This window comes from Aulonocara sp. 'chitande type north' Nkhata Bay, linkage group LG23 (genome assembly GCF_057382095.1).
Source record: "Aulonocara sp. 'chitande type north' Nkhata Bay isolate Kocher_YH1m ecotype deep benthic linkage group LG23, A_spYH_male_GT1.1, whole genome shotgun sequence".
Taxonomy (NCBI): domain Eukaryota; kingdom Metazoa; phylum Chordata; class Actinopteri; order Cichliformes; family Cichlidae; genus Aulonocara; species Aulonocara sp. 'chitande type north' Nkhata Bay.
Window position 1 is genome coordinate 27,423,490 of NC_141365.1, and position 13,491 is coordinate 27,436,980.

General features: G+C 40.6%; 1 protein-coding gene across 1 annotated transcript; it reads right to left on the reverse strand.

Annotated features, from left to right (window-relative positions):
* Positions 1 to 8,238: 8,238 nt before the first annotated feature.
* Positions 8,239 to 12,452, reverse strand: LOC147302022 (transcription factor 15). The gene is made up of 2 exons (XM_086283939.1): positions 11,738 to 12,452; positions 8,239 to 9,979 (listed from the first exon to the last, which is right to left on the reverse strand). Exons 1-2 carry the CDS (start codon positions 12,245 to 12,247, stop codon positions 9,944 to 9,946), a joined length of 546 nt encoding a protein of 181 aa, XP_086140065.1. The 5' UTR covers positions 12,248 to 12,452; the 3' UTR covers positions 8,239 to 9,943.
* Positions 12,453 to 13,491: the final 1,039 nt, after the last annotated feature.

Sequence of the window (13,491 nt, forward strand, 5' to 3'; positions counted from 1 at the left end):
GCTTCCAAAATGTTTACTAGTTGTTTTGTTAAAAATCATATTGCCATCACAAGTTTTTTTTTTTTTTTTTTTTGAAAGGACTTTGCCATAATGTGACATACAGATGATTCACAATTCTTTATACTGTCTTATATAATTACAAATTAACAAGCAATGATAATCAGATTTAACAGTTTCTAGGATAAACAAGATTGTAGGCCAGGATTTCTAATTAGATTAAATAGTATATATGGTTAATTATAAAGTATTGCTACATTTTTGACAGATTATGCACTTCTGTCTACCCTTCTCTGAAATTAAAGTGCCTGGGAACACAGGCAGTCAATACACAGATGTTGTCGATATGCTTTTGTCATTTGCAATTTTTTAGTTGTCTGTACTACATAGTCCAAAAATAATTAGAAATTGATTAGATTTCAGTTTATTTGTCCGGTAGTTCAACAACACATATCATCCTTTCAGAAGTGGTGAGTTTTGCAAAAATAGCATTCGAATGAAATTGCTGTTCATCAACAGAACAGGTGGGTGCAAAGAATTTGTTATTCAGCTGATAAAATAAGCTTCAGATAAATTCAGTGACAAAAAAAGAATGTTTATATCTATTAGAAATTCTAAGAGTTCAAAAGGTCTCTATTTAGTTCTTTATTTTTTCAGTTTTGTTTAACCAACATTAAAAAACTAAAGCTCTTCTGGAATCAGAATAAATAGTTTAAAAAAAAAAGAAGCAAAAATGACATGAAATAACTATATTTTTAGCCAGAGAAACTGGAGTTCAGAAAAATGCCAAGGTGCCCCCTCTCAGATCATGATGCCCCTTAGTACCATTTCATGTAGCCTGCCAATGTGACAGTTGGCGTTATAATATATATAAAGCAGCAAGGCATAATATCATATCTCTTCGATTTTAAACAGTATTCTAGCCAATATCAACAACTAAACATTCCCATCATTAACAAATACAGATGGTGTAAATAAAAACCAACTCACCATTTAAAAATTATTACAAAATACTCAAACCACCATTATCTGATTAAACACTGTACATTAAAACTCCTAACACATTAAATTAAGATGTGTCTTATGTTTTGATCCATGTATCAAGCCAAATACACAGTTAAAGTAATTCGAAGTAATACACATAGACATGGAACTTGATAACATTTGACAGAACATTACAGTGTTTTTGTGCTAAAGAACACTCAGAATATCATTAACAGGCAGAGACTCCCCTTTATACTTTAGTTCACTGACCCTCCTGGAACACAACAATAAATATTTCTATATAAGATATTCTCATAAATGACTGTGTACTAGAAAGCTTACAGTTTACAGTCTGTTTAACATCCAGAAGTTAGCTTTCGCACATATCACAGGTCAATTTTGAGTAATGTTCTCTGCTGCAGTGTATGCAATTTACACTAATGCCATGATGTTCTCTCTTAAATGCATGTACAAGTTCACAGCCTGATATGAGTCTGTTGGTGGAGTCAGATGGGACTCAGTCATGATGATATTGCACAGTTCATATACATCGGGGTCACATGGTTTGGTCAGTCGAAAAACACACTCAGTTTTACACATTTCAACATGTTCTTCTTCAGTGGGGCAAAGGAAGTCTCTTGTCCCGTAGAGCTCAGGTAATGTATACATTACATTAGGTCGACCACTGGGGATATTGATGTTTGCTGATGGCCTGATGGAGTGTGTATTCCAAACCTGTGCAGTGTCATCCAGCTCATCCTGTTAAAAAGAATACAGAAATTTAAGAAATGCGATCGCATGTACGTATATACATATACGCAAATCACGATGAGACAACTCACTCACTGAGAGGAAGGTTTATTAGATTTATGCAATTTATTATTTTTAAACAATCATGTGCATTTTTGTAATCATGTACTTTACCTAATGTCATCTGTACAAGTGTTTCACACACTAACTACGGTTACTGTTATGCTGTGATATCTTACATTAGTACTATTAGTCTTATTACTACCTGCTTGGCTCATCTACTCACCTCATAATAATCAATTTGTTTTATGTCACTGATCATTGTATTTTGTATTTGTAAGTTATTTTGATATCCCAATCGAAATAATTCCAAATTGTAAATAGTTAATATTATAGATAAGAAAATTTCATATGCCATGTCAACATAAACAACATAGATGTTACTGTAGTCTTGGTTGTTGAGCTCTTCCTTAAGGCGGCCGATTGCTTAAACCTAAATTATAGTATTTACACAATTTTTGATTTCATTTACTCCCTGCTCCTCTCACCCGCTTCTCCCTGTCTTGTCTCTTTCTTCCTGCAAGTCTCTCCATTCCCTAAACCTGGTACAGGGCCCTATTTCAGGAAGTGAAAAACGATACTCAGGGTTGAGTAACCCCGAACTGTCCAACTCGGAATATTCGGTTTCAGAAAGGCTGATAACAATTAGTTCAATCAACGCGGAGTTGCTTTAACCCCAAGTTAAGCACGCGCACGAGGATACATAAAGCCCTTATTAGTGGAGCACAGATTAAGCGAGTCACCATGGAGACGGAGGGAAAGAAGGCGCGGTCAATGTATTTTACAGCGCTTGAGGCCGAAATTCTGATGGCAGCATATGCCGATAACATGCAAATTTTGCAGAAAAAAAGTAACACAGCCTCAGCTGCAAAAGAAAGGGAGTATGCATGGCAAAAAATAGCCGACAGAGTCAATGCGTGAGTGTTAATTTAAACATTGATCTAGGGATTTCCACCCATTTAACACGTTATTTATTATATTTTATTTTTTATTTTATACATTTTATTTTGTGACGTGATGTGAGCGCAGGTGCAACCCAACAGGCCCCAAACGTTCCTGGCAGCAAGTAAAAATGAAATATAAAAATATAGTCCAAACAGGTAAGGTGTAATTGTATTATGAGCCATAGTGCTTGGTCTGTTTGTCCTATGTAAATCAATTGCAGTTAGAGGCTACATTAATTGTCTTTCTGTAAGCACTTATTAAAATTATCTGAGCACATTACAAGTACATATTTGCTTACTCTGTATGCTCAAATGTGACCCGTTATGGCCACTAGAAAAAAAGCGGAGGCCTGAAAAAAAAGATGGGGGTCCTCCACCACCACCACCACACAGAGGCTGAGCAGTTGGCTTCCACATTTGTGATAATGGGAACACCACAAACGAGTACAGGAGACGTTTCACTTCCTCAGTTTCCTTTATCTCTCACTCACACACGCATGCATCCAGGCACGCAACAAAACATATTTTATTAACTCACCTGGATGAGTCCCATGCAACAAAACTGAAGGAGGTTTTTGTCCAGAAACCCACCATCAAAGTACCCGTTGTCTCTGATGTCTGCAAATAAGGATAACCAGAACTCCAGACACTGGCTGCGAAGAAAACGCCACCAGTATTCAATCCTTTGATTGGCGGTACTTGCTCCCTCCAAGTAACTCTCAGGGGTGTCGTTAGGAGCCACGGGCACAAGGAAACGCTGAAAGCCTCTAACATGGCCATTTTCAGTTCCAAGATCGCCCCTCACAACTCTAGGGCAGCCCTTTAAACGCTGCACCGCTTCTATGTAATACCCCCCGATCACTTTCGGATTACTATTTGTTGTGTATGCATTAAGCCAGATTATTTTTCTCGAGAAACCGTCAATACTACCATTGATACAGATGCCATATGGCTTCAGTTTGTCGTAGGAGTCCATGTGCCAGATGAAATTCGGCCCTTTTGAAAAATAGTTCCTCCGCCTGAAACGTCTTGCTTGCCTCAGTGCGACGCCTCGGGGATCCAGCTCCTTCAAAACCAAGCGCACATCCTCTTTCCTCACGCGTAGTCCATGTTCCCTGCATTTAGCGTACATCCATCGGTATCCGTGAAGCTGCCCAGAGTACTGCAATTGGTTGTCTATAAATTCAACCAAGACGGCCAGGTCAGAGTACGCTTTGTGGCGAGTGTGTCCCCTTGCGCTAAGAACTCTCTTCAGATGTCTTTCGCTTATATGAAAACTGTGTCTAATGCAAAGCACAGTTTTAATGTCTTTATAGTTTAGTCCAAGCTCAAAGTAAAAATCTATGAATCGCTCAAATGGGTGTGTGTCCTCCATCGCTGTGGTTGTTTCTAAGGTTTCAGTGCTGATTTGGAGGTCTATGGTACAGACTTTTGCGAGATCTCGCAATACTTATTGCGAGCGCTCGCAATACTTATTGCGAGCGCTCGCAATACTTTTGCGAGCGCTCGCAATACTTTTGCGAGCGCTCGCAATACTTTTGCGAGATCTCGCAAAAGTCCGTCTTAATTTTTTTTTTTTCTCCCTAATTTTTTTTTTTTCCTCCGTAATTTTTTTTTCTCCCATGTCCCCTGGGGGGCTCCGTAGAATCCCAATTGGTATGTAAGTGTAACTTAAGGATTGCCTGTGTGCAAGGGTGTTTTCCAAATACTTGGGAACAATCCCTTGGAGATCAACAAATTGACCATTTCTTACAACTGGATTTACAAAAGTGTCTCTCAGATCTTTGATTGTTACTGTGTCCATAACAAAAACATCCCTGAGCAATGACGACTACTGAATTTACAAATTAATAGTTAAAAGATTCATTCACTTTTACCGAACTATGTATTAATTTTCAATTTATCTTAATTTCATACGATTTTTATATTGACAATAGTTCCCTGTCATCTTATTTTACTGATTTTAGTTACCCTCTGCTTTTGTTACAGAAATAAGGAAATCATCCTCGGGCTTTCATAATTCCCTAGTAACCTCCTAAGAAGTGTAATTTCAACTGCACGTGTCGGTGTTTTTACATCATAATTGTGTAAAATTACAGAAAGTTTAGTTAGACTGTCCTGTAATTAGGGATGGGTACCGGTATCGGTTCTGACATAAACGGTAGTAACCAGACCGAAAAGCACATTTCGGTGCTTTATTTTTCCTGAGCTGTGATACACTTTAGATTCTAGCCAATCATTTTACGTTTCCGAGGAGAGTACGTACGTTCTTTTAGAGCAGAGCTACAGATTAAAAACGCCCAGGGCGAAGCGGTCAAAAGTCTGGCTGTACTTCACAGCAAAAGATGCAAACTCAGCAGCCTGCAACAAGTGCTTTAAGCTGATACTGTGATACTGTCAAAGGAGGTAACACCTCAAATCTGATGAAACACCTGGCGACGCATAGCGTTTTTTTTAAAAGCCGAGAAATGCGCCGTATTTGATAGCTTGCTGCGAGACCTCACACCGAGCACATCTACTGCGGGTGTGGTGCCTGTTATCGGACCCGGAGTTAGCAACATCCCCCAAAAACCCGAAGAGGAGAGTCCTGGCCCCTAGCCCTGCCAGTGTAGCAGAAATGATGACGGATGATGATGGCAGCAGCAGCCGTTCTTCTCTGCGTGAGTAGCTTAATGTTGTTCGTGTGTAATTTACATTGAGTAGGCTCACCACTAGGGCTGGGCGATATATCGAGTTTTTAAAAAATATCGATATATTTTTATACGAGATATAAGGTGTGACAATATCCTTTATATCGATATAGTCTATGTTACGTTATAATTATCCGGTTGTTCAATGATGACGCGACGAATCCTACTTCCGGGTCTAAAGTAGTCTGCGTTTAATATGGCTTTTGTGTTGTTAACATGTTTAATGTTATGTATTTTCTTCGATTTGATCTCAAAAAGCTCCTAAAACAGTCAGTGATCCCTGTTGACCTCCCTCAGCTTTTATTACCGCTAATCATTTATTTAAGCTCAGTTTTTAAAACCTTAGGATGTATACCGCCCAGCCCATGCAGCAGTATATGAATGACTAACCTCGTATTCTCTCAGTTGTTCTCCTGGCTGAAGTTTGGTCCTGTTACAGCATCCTGCCATGCGATTACATTTGTTCCTGACCACCGAGAACACTCACGTTAACTTTTATCGAGTGGAAAAAAAGTTAGCTTGTTTATATTATGCTAACATAGCTGTGTCGCTAGCGGTCATTATCATTATATACCAGCTAGCCAAACTTCAGTAGCCCTACAAATGTCACTGCTGTTTAGTTTTCTGTCTTCATTTATGTTGGAAGTGATAGCAGAGCTGTACGTTTTAATTTGTTTCCAAAACCCCGCAGTCAGGACATGCTATATTGTATTTAGATAGAAGCTAGCGAGCTAACTTCCTGCTAACTTCTAACTCCGTTAAATGTCATAAATTCCGTTTTCATGGATGCCTGGATGTTAAACTCAATTGTTACACCTGGTAGAGCAGAACGCTGATCATTTTATTAAAGATGAAGACTTTAGACAGTTTTTCAACTCTCAGTAATGCCATAGTGATCGTTTGATATATGGACCTGCAGCGGAGTTTAGACCCAGACACGGCTAGTGACGTCAGACTGAACAATCGGATACTTATGGAGCCGCAAGTTTGCCTCTCTTTCGTCCACTTTTGTCTTTACGCAACGTTACTCGGCCTCGCCCCTCCTCCCCCATCGCTTCACCTGCAGGAAGCGACAAGATGGACACGGCAAATCTCCGTTAACGAGTTACTGCACATCGCCGTGCGTGGGGCTGGACGGCGTAAACGTGTTAGCTAGCTAACCACGCTAACGAGCTAACCACGCTAACGCCATGCAGCCCAGAGGCGCTGCACAGCCTAAAATCCTTGCATTTTCTCAAAAGTTGACAGCGCGCCTTATGTATGAATTCTGTTTGTGCTTGATGGCCGCGAACCGATTTTACTTTGGTAAGCTATGGTGCTGCACCGCTTGATGGATTGTCAGAGCATTACGGCTACCGAGGAGCCTTTGCGGAGTGATACGTACTGTGCTTCAACGTAATATTACCCTACTGTGTATAAGGACTATAAATGGCACCTGTTAAGAGACGTGGTTACAAGAGGATTTCAAACTCAATGCTGTCAGTCACACAGTAGAAGTTGGGAACAGAGCAGCTGTGAAATCTGTCTTTGTTACTATGCTCAGCGTCTTTTAGTTTACATTTTGACTGCACAATTGTGAGCTTTTTGTTATGCACAAAAACAACATTGTTTTCTTTTATTTATGGAGCATTATTATTTAATAAATGCTCATAATTTATTTTTGAGTAAATCTTATGTACATCTGCTCTATGTTAATAAAAGTGCCTGTGTGACATCTGGGACACAGCTTTGACTAAGAACTCTCTTTTTGTTCTTACTTTATGGCTTTTAAAAAAAATATCGAGATATATATCTTATATCACCGTCCAGGTAAAAAATATCGAGATATGAATTTTGGGTCATATCGCCCAGCCCTACTCACCACGTTATTAAATTAATGCATGTAAGGTGAACTAGCAAACACCGTCGTAGTTACATGCGGCCTTCACCCTGGCCAAAAAGGCTAAAATGACCAAAGAAAAAGTGGAAAACTGTTAAACATGAGAGGTTTTTGGACAAAGTTTGAGTTTTTTCCATTGTTTAAGCACTGCTTCCAGCCAAGAGTGATACCATATATGCCCTCTAGCTGCAGAAAAGGCTAACATTGTTATCTTTTTACAAAAAAACAGCTGAACATGAGAGGTTTTTGGACCAATTTTGTGTTCTCCATTCTTTAAGCACCGGTTTGAGCACCGGCACTGTTTCAAAAGTACCGGTTTGGCACCGGTATCGGATAAAACCTAAACGATACCCATCCCTACCTGTAATTATAAAATATATTTTTGTTGACTGATATTTTTTTTACTGAAATTTTTATTGTAGACAGGAACATTTGTTGTTTAATACTTTATCTAATTTGGTCTAGTATGAATGGCTGTGGAAGAGGTATTTATTAGCAGGAAAAGCTGTAAAATTTATTTTAAAAAATACAGTTAAAAGTCCAAAACTTTATACCTTCCTTCATATTCTCCAAAGCTGGAGTCCTTGTCAAGCCAATATTTCCCCTATTTCCTCCACATTTGCCTTTATTTTTTGGCGTCAATGTAAAGAAATTTGCTCTTGGTATCTCATCGGTTTAAATAAAGGTTGCATTGACTCACTACACAATCTTGTGGTCCAAAGTGGTATTACATCAAAGTGCAGCCTAGTCCTAATCTTACTTCTGTTGATGTCTCTAAACATAATAAAAGACACTTTAGACATAAATCAGTCTTTTCTTTTCTTTTGACTGATTAATGTCATTTTGGGAAGTTACACAAAGCGTGCTTTTACAGAGTTTGCAAATTACAAGCACAACATACAGTTTAAGGCCCACAAATGAGAGACAATTGAAGTTTTGATATCATTGTTTTTATTTTTATTGTACAAAAATACATTTTTCTCTTCGAGCAGCTTCTCAGTATGTGCGATGTGCAAAGAACACAAGTTGTCAGGTATTCAAGTACTTCTTACTCATTGGATTTGGAGGTAGGCCTTCATATTTCAAAACACAGTTATGAGGTAGTGTGCAACAGCTCCCAGTCATAGTTTAGTGCTGGAACAATAAAAATTGATGGATCCAGCTGATTGAGAAGGATTAAATACACTCCAATTTAGAGCAAAAGGAAGCCTATCGCACAGTGTTTTTACAGTGATGAGGAAACCGTGTAACAATGCAAAAGTAAACATTTACGCAAAGAACTTTATCTTGAAATCAGGCCAAAAACATAACTTCTGACGCACATACAGTTACCAGGAAGTTTCCAACTGGACCTTCAAATTAAGAACACACTGCTTATTTCAGGAAACCATTTTAATGCTAAATGTCCTTCAGTATCTAAGTGTATCCAGATTAACTGGAATTGACCTCCCAATTTTGTGAAATCATGCAAAGCACGCTGAAAATAACTCAACCGATCCTTCACTAAGTTCCCATAGAACTAAACGACACTCTTGTGTTTAATGGGATATTTTATCCCACAAAGGAAGTACTTTGTCCTGGAAAGATGGCAGCAAAACAAACTGCAGAGTCTGACTTTAGTCCACATTCATAATTCTTTTCAGTGCCAAAAAAAGAAAAAAGAAGCTTGGCATCACAAAGCTTCTAGGCCAAAGCTGGTATTACTGATGTCAAACACCATCAGTCAGTCACCGGTGCTGATGGCAGCTTGTTGACGAAACAAACACATTCTTGTACGCTCATCCAATTCAGTGTTATGGGGCGGCTGGAATCTATACCAGCTACCAGAGGTGGGATACACATCCTCATACTCAGATCATTACTATTCAGATAATCTGGTCTATTATTGTAAAATATCAAATGAATAACAGACCACTTTTCCTTTAGGAGACATGGCTTTCTCCATGTGATCTGTTAAAATGGTGGCATTTGGGAATTTGGGAAGGAACAAAAGGATTTTCCAGAGTGCTTTGCATGCTGGGATCAACTCATTATAAGGTTTTCTTGCAACATTTTCACTTTACGAAAAATATGCTCAAAAATTAACCAGGTAGACATAAGAAGAGTGGAGTAAGGAAACAGCAGTGTAATCCAGTGTGTAAATTTCAACATCTTCACTGACTGTTGTACTTCTGGGGGATTAAAGTCCTGAGATATTGACATGCAGGGTTTTTTTTTCCACATGTATATGAGCATTTTTGCAGTTCCCACTGTTCACTACTATAGGCAACACATCAGTTAATGCCCCTTTAAAGCGCAAGGTAACACTGAACTGACAGCAGCCACTAGTTTAGTTGTTTTTTTTTAAGAGGTCAGACATAGGGTGGTGGGGTGTCCAAGTTTGTACTATTGGTGGGACCAAAATAGCCCCACGTCAGGTGCTACTTTACACATCGGCTCAGGTTACAGTTCAACCAAAACACAGAGGCTCCAGAAGCACATGAGCGTGAACAGAAAGTGCTTTTCAGTGTTTAAATCTGTCCTTAGTTTTCTCGTCTCGTCCAAAAATAAAGATATTTATATTCATATATGTACAAAGTCCTACATGTAAACAACACCACGGGGTGGTGGACTCCTCGCCTGTCTGGTGCCAAGAAGTTTCACACAGCAGCTGAGTGTTTCGCTCCATCTCTGAGCTGTGGAGGCAAAAACAAACACACTAACAGACTTCAGTGAAACCACCGTCACAACAACTGCATGATCCTCACCTCTAAACAGGTCAGTTAAAATGTGTGTTGTTACAGATTTTTACCTTTAAATGTAACAGCGACATAATAATCCCGATCCTGTGGCAGATTCTGCTCTGCATTTATAACCGTAAAGGGTCCGAGCCAGACTCCAACACATGCTGTAAACACTTGTGACCCACACGGATTCACAAATGTTTCATGAACAAAGAAACATTTGTGATGCTCAAATCATTAATTTAAAGTCTGCAGCTGGGTTGAGGGCTCTTGAAGGCACCACAGCCTGATTTCATTTTGTGGTGTCAGTCAGTAAGGAGACAGGTGCCACTAGCTATGTAAAGACCGTGCATCATTGGGTCTGCATTGAGCAGATCTGTGTGGTTTGAGGACCTGAGCAGACCCAAACAACAAGTGATAGCGTCTCACGGAGCCAGAGGAATCATGGATGTGGCTAAAAGCATCTGTGGTACATTCTCCCTGTCCTTTAAAATGAGATTTCAATTGTACAGTAACATCAAACGACAATGCGAAGAAACAGTGTTGACCTCCTCAAAGCATGACTATAACTATATACACCAATAAATTTAAAAACATGCAATAAAAAACATCCTAATTATAAATGTCAAAAACTTTTTTTTCATGTCTTAACTGACTGTATATAAAAGATGGACATAGCCATGTGGGCTCAATGTGAGAGTTTTTGAGCCAGCCTAAAGTGGTGTATTATGAGCACTTTGGCTTGTAACCAGTGTTTATTTTGATTTATTTTAATCGACTAAATGAATATGATTATAATTGACTAAACCTAAAACTGACTATAAAGTGTAAATATTTGTCACATCAAATGCAAATTTTGTTTTCATGCGAAACAAAGAACATTGAAGTTGTATAACAACAACACCAGCAACCTTGGATGCTGAAAAGTTGTATTGTTTCTCTTTGGCAGATCAAATGTGCCATCTAACCTTACTGCACGAGGAAATTCATTGTGATTGGATCACTTCCAACCTCATCCCGCCTTTCTACACAATTGTTCTGATTGGGTCTCACCTTTCCAGAATGTTTTTATCTCATTTTTCTTTGTTGATAAATGTGTCAATACATTTCATTATAATTTTTGTCCTCGTGCATGACTTATTAGTTCTCCTCACCTCTTCTTCCTGTTAAAAGGGAGTTTTTCCTTCCCACTGTCACCAACTGCTTGCTCAATCTTCTGATTTCTGGGGTTTTCTCTGTACTATTGTAGGGTTGCTACCTTACATTGTAAAGCACCTTGAGGCAGCTGTTTTTATGATTTGGTGCTATATAAATAAAATTGAATTATTTAGTCATCTTGTCATAACAAAAGGTGAAAAGTATGACAAATTATTATTTGGCAAACTTAACAGTGGTTGTAACCAGACTGTGTCCAGAAATTTTTCTTCTTCTTTACTTTATTCCCTCGTGGCTGACTCTCATGCTTCTGTGTTGCCACCATATTGTTACGTCCCCTAATTCATGTTCATGGAGGCAGGATGTGCCCACAATTAAAATGATCACAGTTCTGAGTATTTGCAGGCAGTTTGCTTTGGGTTTATTACAGAAGAATCTGACCACCCCCTAACTGTTTCTTGCCCCCCTCCTTATGTCCACATGCCACCCCACCCCCAGAAATCCGAGAAACGTCCCTGGCACTAATCGACTCTATGGGTGTGAGAAGCCACTCACCAGCTTCCTCTGGTTGCTGAGGCAGAAGGTGCAGATGGGCCGCAGGGAGGGTGCGTTGAGGGCGGCGGGGCCGTGCAGGATGCTCTGGTAGCGCAGGCAGGGCTGTCCGTCCAGGCAGTCCTCCCCCAGCAGCAGCACGTTGGCCAGGTGGGAGATGTAGCTGGAGGCCAGGCGCAGTGTCTCGATCTTGGAGAGTTTCCTGTCGGCGGGCTCGGTGGGGATGAGCGTGCGGAGCGCCGTGAAGGCCGTGTTCACGCTGTGCGTCCTGTCCCGCTCCCGCGCGTTGGCCGCCTGCCTCTGTTTGCTCACGCCGGGCAGACGCGAGTCTCCTCCGCTGCTCCTCCTCCGTCTCCTTCTTCGTTTCGGGGCTCCCTCCTCCTGGACCACCTGCCCCGGCTCCCTGCGCGGCGTGCAGCCGCCGTCGGAGCTGTTGCTGGCGCTGTCCAGGTCCTCCAGGTCTGAGGTGAAGCAGTCTGGCTGCACGGTGCACTCGCTGCCGGTGGACTTCATCCTGGCTCTGCTGCAGCGTGACTGGAGCTGCTCGGCCGTGCGGGCGGCTCGCTGAACACCACTTTATCCTGAGGGTGAAAATAGCTCTGGGGGTCGAGCAGCTGCCGCCGATCCGGTGACTTAGGGGGCCGGCACGCCATTTGTAATGACTGACGGCTGCTTTCTGGATCGCCAGCCCGCCACGGAGAAGAGAAGACAGGTGGAACGTAAAGGGAGTGGAGGAGGGGGGCACCTGTTGTGGTCTGGAGGATATGGGTTTAAATTAGGCTCCACCGAGGTGGGGCTCCCCTCAAGGCCAATAGGCCATATTCCATATTTGATTCAGACTGAAGCTTCTGTCCACCGATATCTGTTTACACTTTAATGGAAAATAAAAACAAAGCAACAATTCTGCAAATCATTTTCAGCAGCTTTCTCGTCATTTCTTCAAGTCGTCTTCAGGAATAGTTCTCCAGGCTTCTTGAAGGACATTCAAAGCTCTTCTTTGTTTCTGCCTTTTGTTCTGTTCTCTGTCAACATGATCCCACACTGCTTCAATAATGTTGAGGTCCGGGCTCTGGGAAGGCCGATCCATGACTGATAGTGCTCCGCTGTGTGTTTTTCTGTCCAGGGATGATTTTACTGCATTGGCAGTGTGTTTGGGATCATTGTCATGATGAAAAATGAAGCTGTTGCCAATCAGATGGTCTTCCATGGTGGTTTAAAATCTGATGGGACTTTTCTGTGTTCTGTAATTCATGAATTTTAACAAGATCTCCAACACCACTGACTGAAATGCAGCTCAAACCATGACTGTGTTTTACTGATGGCTGTAGACACTGTTGTAGCTCTCCTGACCTCTTCTGTACATGCTGATGATGATTTGGACCAAAAGTATTTGGTGCATTCATCACTCCATCAGACCTGTTGCCACTGATTTTAAGTCCAGTTCTTGCGTGATAGTTTTTCAAGCTTGCTGCTTCTTCTTTTGTCCAGTTTCCTCAATTTCTTTAAGGACACACTGCACACCATGATGAGATATGCCAGGTTTTCAGCTCATAGCTCTTTGGGAATCACTTTGTTGGTGCAAAAATACTATTTTATGTCAATCTGTCTTATCTTTGTCATTTTCATAGAATTGTCTAAAGAAATAAAAACAAGTTATGTGTTTTTATGAGGCTGTTAGTAACAAGGTGCCTAAAGAAACACATTAAATGTGGTTCTGCCTCTTTTACAGATTTGATCCACTATGGAGCGTTTTCTCT